The sequence below is a fragment of the Ixodes scapularis genome, unplaced genomic scaffold, assembly GCF_016920785.2.
Source record: "Ixodes scapularis isolate PalLabHiFi unplaced genomic scaffold, ASM1692078v2 PGA_scaffold3__209_contigs__length_174095766, whole genome shotgun sequence".
NCBI lineage: Eukaryota > Metazoa > Arthropoda > Arachnida > Ixodida > Ixodidae > Ixodes > Ixodes scapularis.
In genome coordinates, this window is record NW_024609868.1 from 34,696,547 (window position 1) to 34,713,099 (window position 16,553).

A 16,553-nucleotide genomic window follows, 5' to 3' on the forward strand; every position below is an offset into this window, starting at 1 on the left:
AAGAGTTATGGCACAAGGATGACACATGACAGAATTTACATTTCTGTTTGCTTACTGTACTGCTGCTTTCAGTTCACAAAAAGTGGAAAACTCATACACAAAAAGGTGCTATAGAACTACATATGAAATGTATGGTTATCCAGTGAACAAAAGTTTTCATCGAAAAATTCTATGGGTGCATCCATGCCCAATTCTTTACTATCAAAGCTTGTAGTGAATCACACATTCGTGCCTAAATGCGCGAGAGAAACGACACACAAAGTTGTCTCAAAATGACATAATAGCTGTCATTCTTTTACTTGCAGATTTCAAGAGAGAAAAACGAAGAAAAATGGCAGCAGTCTATACAAGTAGCATTGCATATAAAAGAGACATGATGAAAGAGATGGAAGACTATGATTCAGTTTAAAAACTTGCATTAAAACCTCTCTTCTTTCGACCTCAAGAACACTTTTCTCTACAAATGTTGCTCAAGGCAAGGCTGGATACCAGCCAAAATAGAATATGTATATATATATATATGGCAATTCGGAAACGCTTCGAGACGAAAACTGCATCCAAACTCCGGAAATAAGTTAGGAGGAATAGACGAGAGAAGTGGCGGTGGCAGAGAGAGAGAGAGGAGAGAGCTAAGTAGTAAAGTCTCCACTCCCGCCGACCCCTCGAGCAAGATCGTGCAAAACTCCTAAGAGGACGAGGACAGATCTTCTTCAGAACTCTCTTCCAGCGAATCGAGCGAAGACGCAGTGGAAAGGGACTCCACGCTGCTCGTGAGGGCGTCGGTGATGTTTTCAAAGCGGAACGACATCCCCAGCTGCTCCTCGATCTTCCTGAGGTGAACGTCCAGCTTCTCCACGACAGAGTCCACGTTGGCTCGGGTGAACACCATGGGCGGCTTGAACTTGAGCACGTTGCCGTACCTGCCCTCGGTGCTCAGCAAGACGCGCTGCTCCTTGAGCCTGCCAAAATGAAGGGACCAACATTAAGAAAAGTGAAAGCCGTAGGACCCGAATTCCATAAAGACACGAAAAACAGCTTAAATCCATCTGTACTCTGTCTCACTTTATATAACACAAACTAACTGCAAAGACTACAAGTGCGAGAAGGCCGCTTAAACCGGTCTTCACGCCACACGAGTGGTCGTACGGCCGAGGCACGATCAAATGCACCAAGATTGCGTTTGTTGTATTTCTGCTCAGGCCGCACTGAGGCGAAACAATGTGTAGTACAGTAAAACCTCATTAATTCAACCCCCACTAATTCAAAAATTCGGATAATTTGAACTGCCGATCCGGTCCCGTCAAACGCATGTATTAGTCAATGGCAGCAAACGCTTATTAATTCAGAGAGAATGCGGCGCCCTATGGTTAATCAGTATTCAGTCTTCAGTTGCACCAAAACCCTTTTGCATCAGGGCGGTCGCTCCGAAAGGAACGTCGCAGGCGCGTTAAAAGAAAAAAAATTGTTGATATGACGTAAATAAAGAAAAATAAGAACAGAAAAAGAGACACCACCAAACATTTGTGTCCACCACTTGGCCCATAGCACTCTAGCCCGTAGCCCCAGACGGTCTGACCTGGCTTGGCTCCCAAGTTACCCATTCGTCCGCTTTGGCACCTTAGCTACACGGCTACACTACAGCGGCAACACTGGTCACAGACTCTCACAAGTCACAACAGCCGCCGCGGTCTCTGTGAAGTCACGACATCGAGACAAACTAATGCGCGGACTTGAATGAAAGTTTTTGAGGTGGGCGGGCTGTGTGTCGTCCTGGCTCGCTGGGGCCCGGAGGGCTCTGGCTTCGGACTCCTTAGCAGCGCGGACGAATTCGGGAGGTGGCGCTAGCTACCATACGTTCCAATGGGTGTGACCGCTATCCATCCGAGGTGCACACATGGTTTTTCCGGTTTTCCCGTGGTTCTTCGCTCTTCCGGTTCTCCGTGTTTCGCACCAGTTTTGCTCTGGATTGCCGTGCTTCAGCGCACTACTCTCCTGGCATGGAAGCGGCAGAAGCATAGCTGCAACCACCGTGGCTGCAACGCAAAAAGGGTAGCGCAAGTGACCGACGGCCGGAATGGCAACATCGCGACACGTGGGGCTATTGTTCCCGAGCGCGCCGATAGCGAGAGTGACCGTCATGTTTCATGCCTCAACACGGGGATCCTAAAGCCCTCAATTTTTCGCCGACCACCCCCGCGTTGAAAAATGGAACGTGACTGGCACTCTCGCTATCAGAGCGCTCGGGAAAAATAGCGTCGGGTGTCGTGTTTTTGCTGCTCCGATGATTTGTCAGTTGTGCTACTTGTTTTCTGTTGCTAAGAATTTAGCGACGAAAGTGGAAATACTAAGGGCCTTGAAGAACGGCGTCTCTCGAGAAGCGATGGAAAGTTACGACGACAAGAGAAGCAGTTTGGCCACGTACGTGAAAATTGAGGCCGATATCCTACGGGCTTTTAAAAGCGAGAAGTTCAACGCAAAAAAAAAAAAGCGGCCGTGGAAGTTGATGCACCCAAAACTAGAAGAGGCCTTGCTGTGCGAAATCGTCAGCGCACGGGATGCGTAGCTCCGACAGTGTGAGTGCGGTGGAGCACTCGACTGCGCTAAGGAAAATGGCCGTCTCCGCCCAAGTGTCGTCCAAAAAGCAGGCGGTAATAACAGATTTCTTCTCAAAATAAAGGTATGTCACAGGGAAACGTTTTCGCGCAGTTTTCTTTGTCCTCTCGATATTTCATTCGGATAATTCGGACATTTTTGCCGGTCCCATGAGATCCGAATTAACGAGGTTTTACTGTAATGTCCCAAAAAAAGAGAAGAAGGCTGCAATAAATGCACGGAATAACCAGAGTGTCGGCAACAACAATCTTGTTAGCAGGAGAACAGCAACAACTTTTTGCCGAAAAACCTCGTAACTTCACAGACATCAATTCCACATTTTGCAAAAATATCAGTAACATTTGAAGTTTTCTTTCCAAATACATACAACGTCTCCAAGCCTTCACGAATCTCTCGAATAATTGCAGCTTTACGCATGCTACAGCCACAATATCACCCGGAGTCTGGACAATGTACCTTATTTACACAATTGTAAGTCAAACCATTTTTTCAATTTCTTCAAATTTGAACTGGGGAGGGGGGGGAGTGGGGGAAGGGGGGGTCGACTTATAAGCGGAACCAAAGCATCCCACCACCAGCGAAGACAAAACGATTGCGATATCAAGAACACCTTGGCCTGTCACGAGTTCAGCTGGCTGTACCAGTAGCATATTGCCATTATATGAGCTCATTTTACAAGTTCTATTTTCTTTTTCATCTGCACGAAAAAGTATTACGATTACGGTGGTCACGATTCCCAAATTGGTCTCAATGCACGACGGTCAACGGCGCGCAATACACTGCACTGCGCGACGCAGCCAGGTACCAGGGGTAGCAGCACTCGATGCAAGAGCTACACTGAAACAGCCATTGGAACCCCCCCTGCTTGTTTTCGCACAATGCATGGTCATACGTCGTTTGATAGTGTCGAGATTGTGCAACTGTACTGGAATGCCGACTATGTTTCTCTGTATCGACACGCGTGGCCCAGGCAGTTCAGATTTTCGATAATTGTTATCGGCCATTCTTCATCCGAAAGCAACCAACGACTGCGTCACTGGATGCAAGTTCGACCTGATGGAGAAAGTGGTGCACCAGTGGCATCAGCAACAGCACAGGATTGTTTCACTGGAAAGGCAAACGAAAAGGCTTCCGCGGGCCAAATTTTTAATATGTCCGGATGCTTTCTGGAGTTGAAGGTCGATTTTGCAATGTATGTCGTGGAAGTGCACGATCAATTCCTACCCATGACGTGCGACGCGATTGCCGAGAGAGTGCAGAAGATGCGGTCGTTTGAAAAGTATGAGATTTTGTTGGGCAGCGCTGACACTGTGTTTTGGGAACATGGCAGTGATGACAACGTGAACAACAGCACCAGTATGGACAAAAGACAGCGGGAACTATGGGGAGGAGTTTCAGTTGTCTCGCCTCCAGCAACAGCTTCCAAGTTGGATCAGGCTTTGGCATCGAGTGCATGCTGGAGGCCGGGCGTTCGAAACAGGCGCCCTGTCGCTCTCCCATGTTCGCCATACAATGTATAATTATTTTACTATTTTATGAAGCGGAGTTGACAGCGTCTGTAACTGCAATAACACGCAAAAGAAATGCCCATTCTCCCATTAGCTGAGCAAAACGGCTCTTAGATAGCCATTGGCGGCTGCTTCACGAGTGCGCACCGCTCTTGTGTCAGGCATTGCCGGAGGGGAGGAGGGGGTAATGGCTGCAGCTAGTTTTGTGCGAATAGTGGATTTTGAGTTCGAAGTGAATTGGAAGCGAATACTGGTTTTGGCCGAATATTTTCGATTCGAATATCAAATAGCTTTTCCACGCCTTTCACTACCGCTGCGTAATGCTTAGACGAAAACCCAGCTAAACTTGTGAAGGTTGTTCCACTTGTTCATTTATAAGCCAAGTTTATCTATATTTTAGAACTGTGTCTTCATAAGGTCTGATGTCTTGGGATGGCAAGTAAATGACGGATTTGACATACAAAAGAATCCTATAGAGATGGCCAACTATACCCAATTGAGTGAATTTACAAATATTGCTACATAAAATATTCCTTCTTTAATTTCGAGTTAAAAACAATTGCGCATGTTGAACGCAGGTTGCAAGGGCATCTCCACCTAATATAGTATACTCATGCATAACAGTCAGTTTAATTTTGGAAGTTTTACTGCAATGTAGATATACACATTTATAAAGTTTCCATTTATTCCCAAATACAGCCGGCACGTGTGCACCATCCCGCTTTGAATGTATGCTTTTCTTCCAAGCACGCAATTGCGATATTTAGACTTTTCCTAGTGTTTATCGTGGCGGGTTACCCCGATGAGTGCACTTCTTACCGAGCACCGATGTAATGCAGAGAAGCAAAACCCACGGAGCTCGCTTCCGTAAGTATTGCTTCTCTGCTGTGCACCGGTACTCGGAGAGAAGCGCACTCAACAGGGCTAACCCACCGCAATCAACACTTTAAAAAAATGCAAATAGTGCAGTTCTTCTCGAAGCGAATATCAAATAGCCTATTATTCGAAACTACTATGCGAAATTTCGAATATTCGCACAACCCTAGCCGACGCTGCTTTACGAGAGCGTGCGCTCGGCAACCTCGGCAGTAGCGAAACGAACGTGGCCGTCCACGCCAGTACACACCGCAGACGAACCAAGGGAGCGGAAGAACAACATCCATGCTTTTGCATTCACAACTCAAAGAAAGTGCTTAAACGTCCTCAGAATATTTTCTTTTTGGCATGCAATCTGTGTGTGTGTGTGAGGGGGGGGGGGGATTGACTTACAATCACGTTTTACGGTTACTACTCGTGGCCCATTGCTGTTCCGGCAGCCGTTACTACATCCCTCATTAATCTGTCCCAAGAAAATGACAACTAGCAGCTGCAATATAGCAGCACAAAATTTACGATTGACGTCTCCCTCAACTTTGGCAATTTTTATAGACTCCCAGGCATTATCATACCCGGACTTTTCCCATTCCAGGTTAAACCTATTTTCTCGTACGAGCACTGCACGAACACGACATTGATGCTTTTCTGCGCATTGCTCTAATACAATGCTTCCTAATCTCTGCCACCTTGCCACCCACTGAAAATACGAAAATATGAGCGATTGCCGAGCAAGTGCGGAAGAGTGAAGTTGTTCGCAAAGTGCAGGATTTCGTCGGTACAAGCTCACCTCAGAGAAAGCAGACTGGCTTCTTCTGTTGCAGGCTCTCTCGTGTTGCGGTCAAGAACCAATTCAACGCCAACGAACAGGCCATGACCCCTGCAGAAAAAGAAACAGTAGGAAAAGTTGGCTCGCTTGCTTCGTCTTGGAACCCAGATAGCAACACACTGTGCAAGTATGAAGGAAAAATTGATCTCACATGTAGAAATATTAATACCCTTCCAAAGCGCGTATGCTCATGGATACGGAGAGTGCTTTTCAGCAATTTTCCTGAATCCTGACAGTCAAGCGCAGCAACAGCAAGTTGCTGAGCTTGAATCGGCTTACATTCAGTGCCAAGTTGCAAAACTCAAATAAGCTCATATTCAGCATTACGCTGCCTGAACTTACCAGGATAATAATTTACCTCAAGGGGTCACAGGGGATTGCCTTGGGAAAGCTAAAGCAAGGGAACTTCTTCAGTACCTGGCATCCTTCTTGTCTAAATGGTCACTCGCTTACACTAAAAATAAATAAAAGGCACTGAAGGACTTGACAAGCGTCCCTTTTTATCCTTCCAGCGCAGCATATAAAAGATATGTCACACATAAAAATTTCCACTTGCCTGACATCTCCTATGAGCTGATGCCTCTGCTGAAGCTCCTTCAGCGAGTTGATCAGGTAGTTCCCAACATCCTCGGCATGCTGCTGTAACTTTTCATTCTCGATCACATCCAGGACCGCAGCGGCAATCGCGACAGACACCGGGTTGCCGCCATACTGCATTGGGAAAAACGAGAACAGCCTTGTTAAAAGATTCAGACAACTCCTCCGCTCTTGCTGCGCCACAAAACATGCAAGTAGCGAACACTGGCCAAGCATATAAACTGAAATAACTTAAAGGATAAACTGGGAATGCCAACAGCCTGAGCAGGGATGGGCAAAATACTTCCAAAAATGTACCAAAATATAAAATACTTTGACGAAAATGTCTTTAATTATAGGTTCATACCCGCCAAGTTTTACGATTTTATTGTAAAGTGCCCACTTTCCAACGCTTTCTTACGGCTATCATATTGACAAAAATATTTGTATATTTTTTCTGATCCCATCTAAAAAAAAAAGTAAAAAATTGTTTTTGCTTGAGCTGCACCTTGCCAGTTTGCAATACGGTGTTGGCAACACTGATACATTGACTTGTATGCTAGAGAACACAAGCTACCGCTCATTATAAAGAGTACAGCCACTGACATCCACCCATCCATCCAAATCCAAAATAACTTTATGTTTAGAATATCTCCTTTTACCGGAACCGGAACCTTTGCGCATGATCCCTTGAAACCACCTCTACAACAAGATGTCAGGGAAGAAAATACTTTCAAGCGTTCATTCCTAGCTTCTCAACAGACTTTCCATTTATCAAGACGTCGCGCAAGGGTAAAAAGTATGCATTTTGTAGTCTGTGCCGCTGCAATGTCAACATTTCGCACGCTGCTCGCCGGGACAGTCTGTGTCATCTCAGTACGAAAAAGCACAAGGACCCCGCAAAACTCGTTGAAACCAACGAGAAGCTCTGAGGGTACTTTAGCCGCTCAACGGGTCACAATACTACCCGCGCAGAATGCCTTTTTATGTCATTTTTGATTTAACACAACATGCCGTTCATGGCACCTGATCACGTCGGAGACCTCTTTCGGAAAATGTTCCCAGGTTCAAAGGAATCTACTAACTACGCATGTGCTCGAACCAAGACAGCTGCGATAGTGAAGGGAATGGCTGAATAAGAGATGGGCAATGTTAGTAGGTAGTTGAAGAAGCATGTTCTCGGTCGCAACTGACGGAAGCAATGACGTTGGCAACAATGCCAAGCGTTATCCCATCATAATCTCATCTTGTGACTAAGTTTTGAAGAATAAAACAGTTTTCATATTTCTTCACACAATCGTAGTGTTTTTTTAGAATCCCCTGTAGTATTTTTAGCATTGTAGGGTTGGCAGGTCTGCAGGTTCAATAGCACTTTAGGAAAGTAACTAGAAGATACAAATAAAACGAGTATATCTGATCACCTTCAAATACTTTTACAAATACATTTTGTTCCTATAGTCCAACATCTCGGACCTAAATTAAATCCTGGGTCAAAAAAACAATTGAGCAATCCTGTGTTACTCCACAGTACAGACACAGATGCAACACGTCGCGGCGAAGTCGTTGGGCATCGGGGTCGCACTCGCGCACCGTGGGGTAGTGGGGCGTGTGAACAAAGAGTTTGGAACAAAATCAACATTTGTTTTGCTCCAAACGAATTTTTTTTTTTTTTGTTTCCTTTCGTTTCGAATGATGATGTTTTTTTTATTCCAAAGCGCGTGAAAGCGCATCTCCCAGCACAAACTCCTGGAATGTCGTTCTTCCACTCCCTTGGCTTCCTCTTTTTTTTTTCTTTTTTTCAAAGTGAGTGCAGTGGGCGCTGGGTACTACGAAGAACTTTAGGTTTAGAGCGGGTTATTAACGCTGTGGCATAGCCAAGTGGTAATGCTTTCACTTCACATGCAGTGGAACCAGGTTCGATTTCTGCATGCGGCGGGCAATCTTTTTCAAGGATTTGGCAACAACGACGACAGACGCCCTCCATTGCCAACGACAACAACAACAGCTACAACAGCTACAACATCAAGAACGGACGTCATTTCCAGTGGTGGGAAGAGCCGATAACAGCTATCGCTGTAAAACTCTGTGCCTAAATAAAGAGTGGAGTCTTTACATACCAAGAATCAAACACTAAAAGGTAGCTGCAGCTCTAAAATGAATATTTCTGTCGTGAGAGAGGCACTTTTGAGGAAACACTTTTGAGTACGAATTTAATCTAAAAGTCTCAGTTGAAGCAATAAAGCCTTTTCAAACTACATGTTAATGAGACATCTAAAATATGAAATAAGCCAACCAAAAGGTCAAGAATTGTATCAACTCTGCAAAATCAATGGAAGAGTAGAATGTTTTTTTGTTTTACTCTCGCATTTTTTCTGCTGTTTCTAATGCATATGACTTTATATATCACTCCCATCATTTAGAGTATAATGTGATGACATTGCATTTGATTGCAAAGGTCAGTGCCTACAATTGTGTTTGGGCAGTATTTGAGATACAACAATTTGAAATACTCTATATATAGTGCTGAGATACAATTGACAAATGCATTAGCCGATATGTAATTAAATATTAAATACAAAACACTCAAAGTATTTTAAATATGTATTTAAAATTATCGTATTTGAAATACTGCCCCTGTATTTGAAATAATCCCTAAACCAGAGTATGAACTTTAGCTTCTGTCCATATAGTCCAACCTTCTGAAGACCCATCTCCCCCCTTCATTTCTCAGGATTCTGCATACGTAAGCACAACTCCATCAAACGTAAGCACAACTCCATCAAGCAAGCAAGCCCAACTGCAACTTAAGTACAGATCCTAAAAACAGAAGCACATGCAGTAGGCTCGTTCAATTTATTTGCATCTCCTGCACCGGTGCAGAAAAGTGTAGCGCGGTGTGCTTCCGATAGTGATCCAAAACTATAGAAAAATTGACTATCGATACTTTTTCCAAAACTATAGATAGTGCTGCAGAACTATCGATAGTCGACTATTGATAGTACTATCGATAGTTTTGCACCACTAGAATGAACACAGTTGCCGCATCGCCGCTCGCCTCCCCTTCCTCCTCTTTTCGCCCAAACTCCCGTCTTCGTCATCACTGAAAGCTGAACTAAAGTTGGGATTGTAAGTGCTTCGGCTAGTTGGTGTCCCATTTGAAAGAATAAAGCCAGAAAAAGAAGAGGGAGCGAATGCAAACTACTAGAGTTGCAAAACTATCGATAGTAAACCGACGACAGTACTATCGATAGGTTTACGATAGTCGACTATCGATAGTTTTCCAATAGTCAATTAACGATAATTTTTCGACAGTTGACTTTGATAGTATTATCAATAGTACTATCAAGTTTTTTTACTATCAATAGTCAGATTTCTGGCGACTATCGATACTATGGATAATACAGGGGTGGAACTTATGAAATGTACTTGGGAGCAGCAGAAACAGTTGTTTTGGAGCAGGTTAGGAGCAGCTAAACCTAAACTCTGGAGCGAGCTAGGAGCAGCTCAGATCAGTTTTCATTGCACTTCAGCTTGTGACTTAGACAAGCACGGGAGCAATTTCAATTGTGCTTAGCAGCGCAGATGAACATGAGCGGTTAGGGGCCTAGGCAGATGGGATAACAGTGTACCAGATGTGAAAACTTAAACTTTGTGAGCCTTAAAGGGGGGGTGCAACGATTTCCGGACTTCGGTGAAAGATTTCTCGAAGTTGCCCTCTGACACTTCTGCAGTCGAGAAAAGAAAACCGATTTCGCCTGCGTGTCCTAGTTGTTGCGTAAAAAAAAGATAAATATTGGCATTTCGGGCACCCCTCAACTCAATCCTGGCCTTCAGGGTCACACCTGGTCTCCCTCCTAGTGACGTCATTCGGAGTGCCGTGTAGGTTCCTGTATACTATCTCGGAGGACGCTTCCTTTCCCTCTCTCTGCTGACATTAGCGGGCGTTATGCTGCAGCTTAGAGCAGAGCGAGGTCATGTAATCTTTTCGCCGTAGTTCCTTCGGCTGCCACTTGAGGCTGCAGGTGGGGGAAAAAGCTAGACTTTTGCTTTGCGATTATGCAGCGGAACTGCGACATCTGCGCATTCAATGAAACATCCCTGCTCAGATTGAATTTCAAATCTAGCAGATGGTGCAATTGTAGCTCCCCCTCAACAGAAACAAAAACGTAAGAGTGTAAGCTCCTAGTGTCCCCAAGATGCTCCTACAGCCCACCCCCATCCCCACACAGAACCATTTTGAAAAGTGATCGGCTCAATCTGGCAAAAACCACCATCAAAGTAAATGTAGTTGCCCACAATTAGACTATTTTCAAAGCTGCATACAGTGTAGACCGCATATAACGTATGTCTCGGGAGTCGCGAAAATCCGCACTATAAGCGGTACCGCACTATAACCAAAACATCAATTTTTCAGGCCAAAATACATGCCATCAGACAACTTACCTTTGTAAAAGAATTTATTTTATGTTAGATGAAAAAATAAGCTTAGTTTGAGGAAAGTCTTTATTTCAATAGTTATGTCAATAGTTATGTCTCAAGTGTGTCACACATTTTAAAAGGAATTAGCGGCTTTTGCCTGGCGCAGCCTTTTAACGGCGTCGCGGGTTGCGGACGGACGTTGCGAGCGTTCAGGATTGCTAACCCTAATCACATTTCTCCGGAGATGAAAATGCGTGAAAATTCGCATCCTTGATACGGTACGCGCCAGTAATACCTTGAACTTGAGCACACGCATGAAATGCGCCAAATAAGAAATCCGGGCGATGTTCGAGGACACAAATGCTTAGAAATCACCACTGTAGTCGAAGTAAACAAACACAACGACACGGGCGTTTCTGCCGTCTTGAGAGCGTCGCCAGGACATCGCCGCACGAGTAGGTGGATCTTCCCTTCTAGTACGTGGTGGGTTATCATAGCGACACACAACGAAAATTCACAGTCAAGGATAGCACTTTTACGCAGAACGATGAGATGCACGCTGTTTACGACGAGAATCACAACCGACGCCATGTTTGCGGAATAGAAGCAGCCGGCCCACGACCGGCATGCAACGCACGCGAACACTTCTCCTCGACTTGCGATTGGTCTGTCGTTGCGGTTGTTTGTTTCTTTGTTTCCAACGCAGCGGAGGGACGCACGCACGTGAACGACTCGTGCGTGCGTCCCTCCATCGCTATGGCAACTGAAGCCTCTCTCTTCGCATCTCCCCGCGTTTTCGAGCAACCTCCTTGCTCCTTGCCCCGCGAGTGCAGTTTGCGGCTCGCGCCGTCAGCGCCGTTATCTAGTGTCGCACAGGGAAGCGAGCTCGCTGCTCCGGTCGTCGGCGCGGTCGGCGGGCTGTGCCAAAAACCGCACTATAACCGGTATTTCCCTTCGCGCGCCTGCATTTTAAGCGGTATGTAATTAGATGGAGTTCTATGGGAGGTGAACCGGTGGTTTAAAAAAACCGCGTTATACCCGGTCCCGCACTACAGTATAGACCACTTACAACGTAACCGCTTATTGTGCAGGACCGGGTATAACGCGGTTTTTTTAAACCACCGGTTCGCCTCCCATAGAACTCCATGTAATTGCATATTGCTTAAAATGCAAGCGCGCGATGGGAAATACCGGTTATAGTGCGGTTTCTGGCACAGCCCGCCGACCGCGCCGACGACCGGAGCAGCGAGCACGCTTCCCTGTGTGACACCAGATAACGGCGCTGACGGCGCGAGACGAGCCGCAAGGCTGCAAGCGGCACACGCGGGGCAAGGAGGTTGCTGGAAGAAGCGGGTGAAGCGAAGAGAGAAACTTCAGTTGCCATAGCGACGGAGGGACGCACGCACGTATCGTTCACGTGCGTGCGTCCCTCCGCTGCGTTAGTTGAGGAGAAGCGTTCGCGTGCGTTGCATGCCGGTGGCGCAGCTGCTTCTATCCGCGAACATGGCGTCGGTTGTGATCGTCGACGTAGACGGCGTTCATCTCATCGCGTAAAAGCGCTATCCTTGACTGTGAATTTTCGTTGTGTGTCGCTATGATAACCCAGCACGTACTAGACGGGAAGATCCATCTACTCGTGCGACGATGTCGTTGCGGCGCTCTCAAGATGGCAGAAACGCCCGGGTCGTCGTGTTTGTTTACTTCGACTACAGTGGTGATTTCTAAGCATTTGTGTCCTCGAACATCGCCCGGATTTCTTATTTGGCGCATTTCATGCGTGTGCTCAAGTTAAAGGTATTACTGGCGCGTACCGTATGAAGGATGCGAATTTTCACGCGTTTTCGTCTCCGGAGAAAAGTGATTAGGGTTAGCAATCCTGAACGCTCGCTACGTCCGTCCGCAACCCGCGACGCCGTTAACTCTTTCCTTACCACGGCAATATGCATCGATCACCGGTGATCGACGGACGCGAAGCGCTATTTCAGCGCTACCAGCGCGGCCGTGGACTTGCAGCGCCATCTCGTGGGTTGCTTAGACACTAAAGTTTCGTTTTCTGTGTAGTTTTAATTTTTCCCGCGAGGCGGCGAATTTCGAAACGCACTTGAATTCAAGGTTTCTGGCGGTTGGCGCGCGGCATGGCGTCAACTTCGGGGACGACGCGCGCTCAAAAAACTCCTCGTTTACGCGATTCCGCTGCATTTATTGCTGATTTTGACGATGGGTCAAGCAGCAGTGACCCTGATGATGATCCTGCATCGTCGGATTTTGACTCCGATGACGAACCTCAGCCCGGAACGTCGGCAGCTCACTGCCCGTAAGTTTCGTTTCCTGCTCATTGCCTCTTTGCTTGTTCCTCAAGCCAGTTCACGCGCCGCGCTAATGTCATGAATAATATTTCTGTTGCCTGCAGTGTCTCGACATCATATGGAGGGGATTCACTTCCCCAAGCTCAAAGAAGAATCGAGTTTCGGCCAAGTAGGACTCCGGGCGTCGATCTTGGACTGACGCTCCGAAGCGGCCCGAAGCGGTTCTCGAAAGCTGTCGACTTCTTCCGGCTTTTTTTCACTGTGGAAGTTTTAGCGACGATCTGCCTGAACACGAACAAATACGCGTGGATGCACATCATGGAAAAACCAACGTACGGCGAAAAGGATGGCTCCTGGAGAGAAGTGACGCCACTGGAGATGGTAAAGTTCATTGCTTTGCTTCTCTACATGGGAGTCTTGGAGCTGCCGCGTCTCCATATGTACTGGAGCACGAGCCCCTTACTTTCCGGCCTCCTTCCATCAAAAATCATGTCGAGGCGGCGTTTCACATCAATCTTGGCTATGATTCATGTCTCAGACCCATGGCTCAACAGTGCAACCGCTCCCAAGCTTGGCAAAGTGTTGTGGCTTCTAGATCATATCAACGAGCGCTCTGCAAATTTTTTTCAGCCACACCGCGATCTTTCGGTAGATGAGAGAATGGTGAAATCGAAGGCTCGGTCTGGAATTCGGCAGTACATGAAAGATAAAATTACGAAATGGGGCTATAAATTGTGGGTATTGGCGGATCCGAGAACAGGGTACACTATTCAGTTCATAGTGTACACCGGAAAACGCGAAAAACCAAGCTCTAATGGTTTAGCCTTCGACGTGGTCACGAAGCTTTGCAGCAAATACCTTGACCAAGGTTACTTTGTATACATGGACAACTTCTACACATCAACATCCTTGTTTCTACACCTTCTCGAACGCAGGACTTTGGCTTGCGGTACCACAAGAAAAGATAGACGCGGATTCCCTTCCGAAATTAAAAGCACCGCATGGGAAAGGCAGGCTACGAGAGGAGAAATTCGTTGGCTGCGGGACAAGGGAGTTTTGTACCTTCAGTGGAAGGACCGTCGAGTGGTGCATTTGGTAAGCACGATACACACCGCAAACCAACATGTGCTCGCCAAACGGAGAGAAAAGAAAGAAGGAAAGTGGCAAGAAATTTCCATAAAGAAACCCATGCTGGTGCACGACTACAACGTCAGTATGCTTGGTGTGGACAAATCAGACCAGCTGATAGGATCATACAATGTTTTACAAAAATGTGTCCGTTGGTGGAAAACTTTATTTTTTCACACCATTGACATTGCAGCTGTAAACAGCTACATTTTGTTTCAAGAGCATCGACTGCAGCACCCAGGGACACCAGAGCTTTCCAGGGGATCTGGTTATGATCAGCTCGGTTTTAGAATGGAATTGATTCGGCAACTTTTTGAAATTGAGGATATGGCCCCAGATCACACCCCTCCTGCCCCTGCAAATGTCCAGCACAAACCTGAGAGAAAAGAAATGCGCCGAAACTGCAAAAGATGCTACCAGAACGACAAGATTGAGCACAAAACAAACATGTACTGCCGCATCTGCGATGTTTACTTGTGCTTCACATCACGAAATTGCTTTTCTTCGTGGCATACTGATCAAGCGCGTTAGACTTTGGAAGCTCATTCTTTGTGCAAGTTGTTTTTGTAAAAAATCAAAGCATTCTGCAGCTTTTGCGTGCATTTTCTAACATATTTCATTTTCATGTGAGTAGATTGTCATAACAGTTATGGCAGATACATACTTTCTTTCTGTTTCTACAATTTTTTATTTGGCTTGTCCTGAAGTACTTGTAGGTAAGACTTATAACGCTGAAAAGTACATTTCTCATTATATATTTTGAAATAATGTATTGTACTTTGAAGATGTTTTGTGTGGTGTGAAAAATGTCTAACGAGGATGCACTGAAAATAGCCTCCTTTCATATAGTGTTAGAAAATTTTTTTCTTGTTCTGTAAGTTTTTGAAGCATGGTTTTATAAAATTAGTGGCTTGTCTATAAGCATATAAGAAACATTTTGTATGTTCTAGATTTTTTTTAAATATTTCTGTTCAAGAGATATGGTTGTATCAATATATTTTTTTCCTCAATTTTTGACTTTTTTTGTGTTTATTTATTTTTTCCACAATTCTCACATTGAATATTTGCATTGAAATAAACGTGTTCCGAAAGTACATTCTATTGCCATAGTTTTCATGCATTTGAATTATTTTTACGCATTACACATTTTGCAGAAAAAATTTTTATTTGACACCTATCAAAAACGGTCACTTTTCCCGTGGTAACGAAAGAGTTAAAAGGCTGCGCCAGGCAAAAGTCACTAATTTCTTTTAAAACATGTGACACACTTGAGAGAGAAGTGTACTAGTCTGGTGAAATAGACTTTTCTCAAACTAAGCTTTATTTTTCATCTAGCATAAAATAAATTCTTTTACAAAGGTAAGTTGTCTCATGACATGTATTTTGGCCTGAAAAATTGATGTTTTGGTTATAGCGCGGTACCGCTTATAGTGCGGATTTTCGCGACTCCCGCGACATACGTTATATGCGGTCTACACTGTATAAGCGGTTACGTTGTAAGTGGTCTATACTGTATTAAGCTAACGATAAGAAGCTACAAAAGCCACGAGAACAAAACAAAACAGAACTAACTTTCGAAAGACACCAGAAAGAAAACCTACCGTGTTGAAGTACTCGGCACCCTGTGCCTCAAAGCTCCGTGCAATCTCTTTAGTAGTGACGACCACGGCGATGGGGTGGCCGTTGCCAATGGGCTTGCCCAGTGCCACAATGTCTGGGCACACGTCTGCACAAACACGAGTAGGAAAAAGAAAACCGTCAGTTGTAAGGTCATGCCAACAAGAATCGGAAATCACTTCGCTATATCCGCTATTTCGTTATAACCGACTTCAGTTAACGAAGTGCAAAAGGGAATGAGAAATTGTGATCGCTTCGCTGTGGCCGCTATTTCATTATAACTGACTTTGTTATAACAGGTCTCGACGGGACCAGATCGACTTTACGCAACCCTTTTCTTATCAGAAGAGTGAGGCCCAACAAAAGGGAAAGTCTCCACATCCGAAGAATGCATTTACTCTATCGTTTTCAAAATCTTCAAGAGGTGCAAAACTTCCACCCAAGTTGAACAGCATCCCAGCTTTTGCACATCAAAAGGGAGGCAAGCAAGATAATCTCGTCTCTGTTGCTGCTCTGAAGGCTATGAACAACAGAGTGGATACTCTGTCGTTCATAGCTCACTGATACATTCTCTGTGTATACGTTTTCCCGATCATCATGTTTACAAACACCGGTCCAATTCAATTCCCGTAGGGATATCCGTACATGAATGAATGAATAAACCTTTATTTAGCGAGCATCAAA

At 45.3% G+C, this 16,553-nt stretch overlaps 1 protein-coding gene across 3 annotated transcripts in view; it reads right to left on the bottom strand.

Annotated features, from left to right (window-relative positions):
* Positions 1-262: 262 nt before the first annotated feature.
* Positions 263-16,553, bottom strand: part of LOC8030734 (5-phosphohydroxy-L-lysine phospho-lyase) — a 50,794-nt gene continuing 34,503 nt past the window's right edge. For all 3 annotated transcript variants that reach the window (XM_029974992.4, XM_040211296.3, XM_040501260.2), the window contains 4 exons: positions 15,854-15,978; positions 6,380-6,534; positions 5,785-5,874; positions 263-959 (listed from right to left, as the gene is read on the bottom strand). In XM_029974992.4, coding sequence (XP_029830852.2) covers positions 686-959; positions 5,785-5,874; positions 6,380-6,534; positions 15,854-15,978 — 644 coding nt within the window. In that variant the 3' untranslated portion in view covers positions 263-685. The remainder of the gene's footprint in view (positions 960-5,784; positions 5,875-6,379; positions 6,535-15,853; positions 15,979-16,553) is intronic.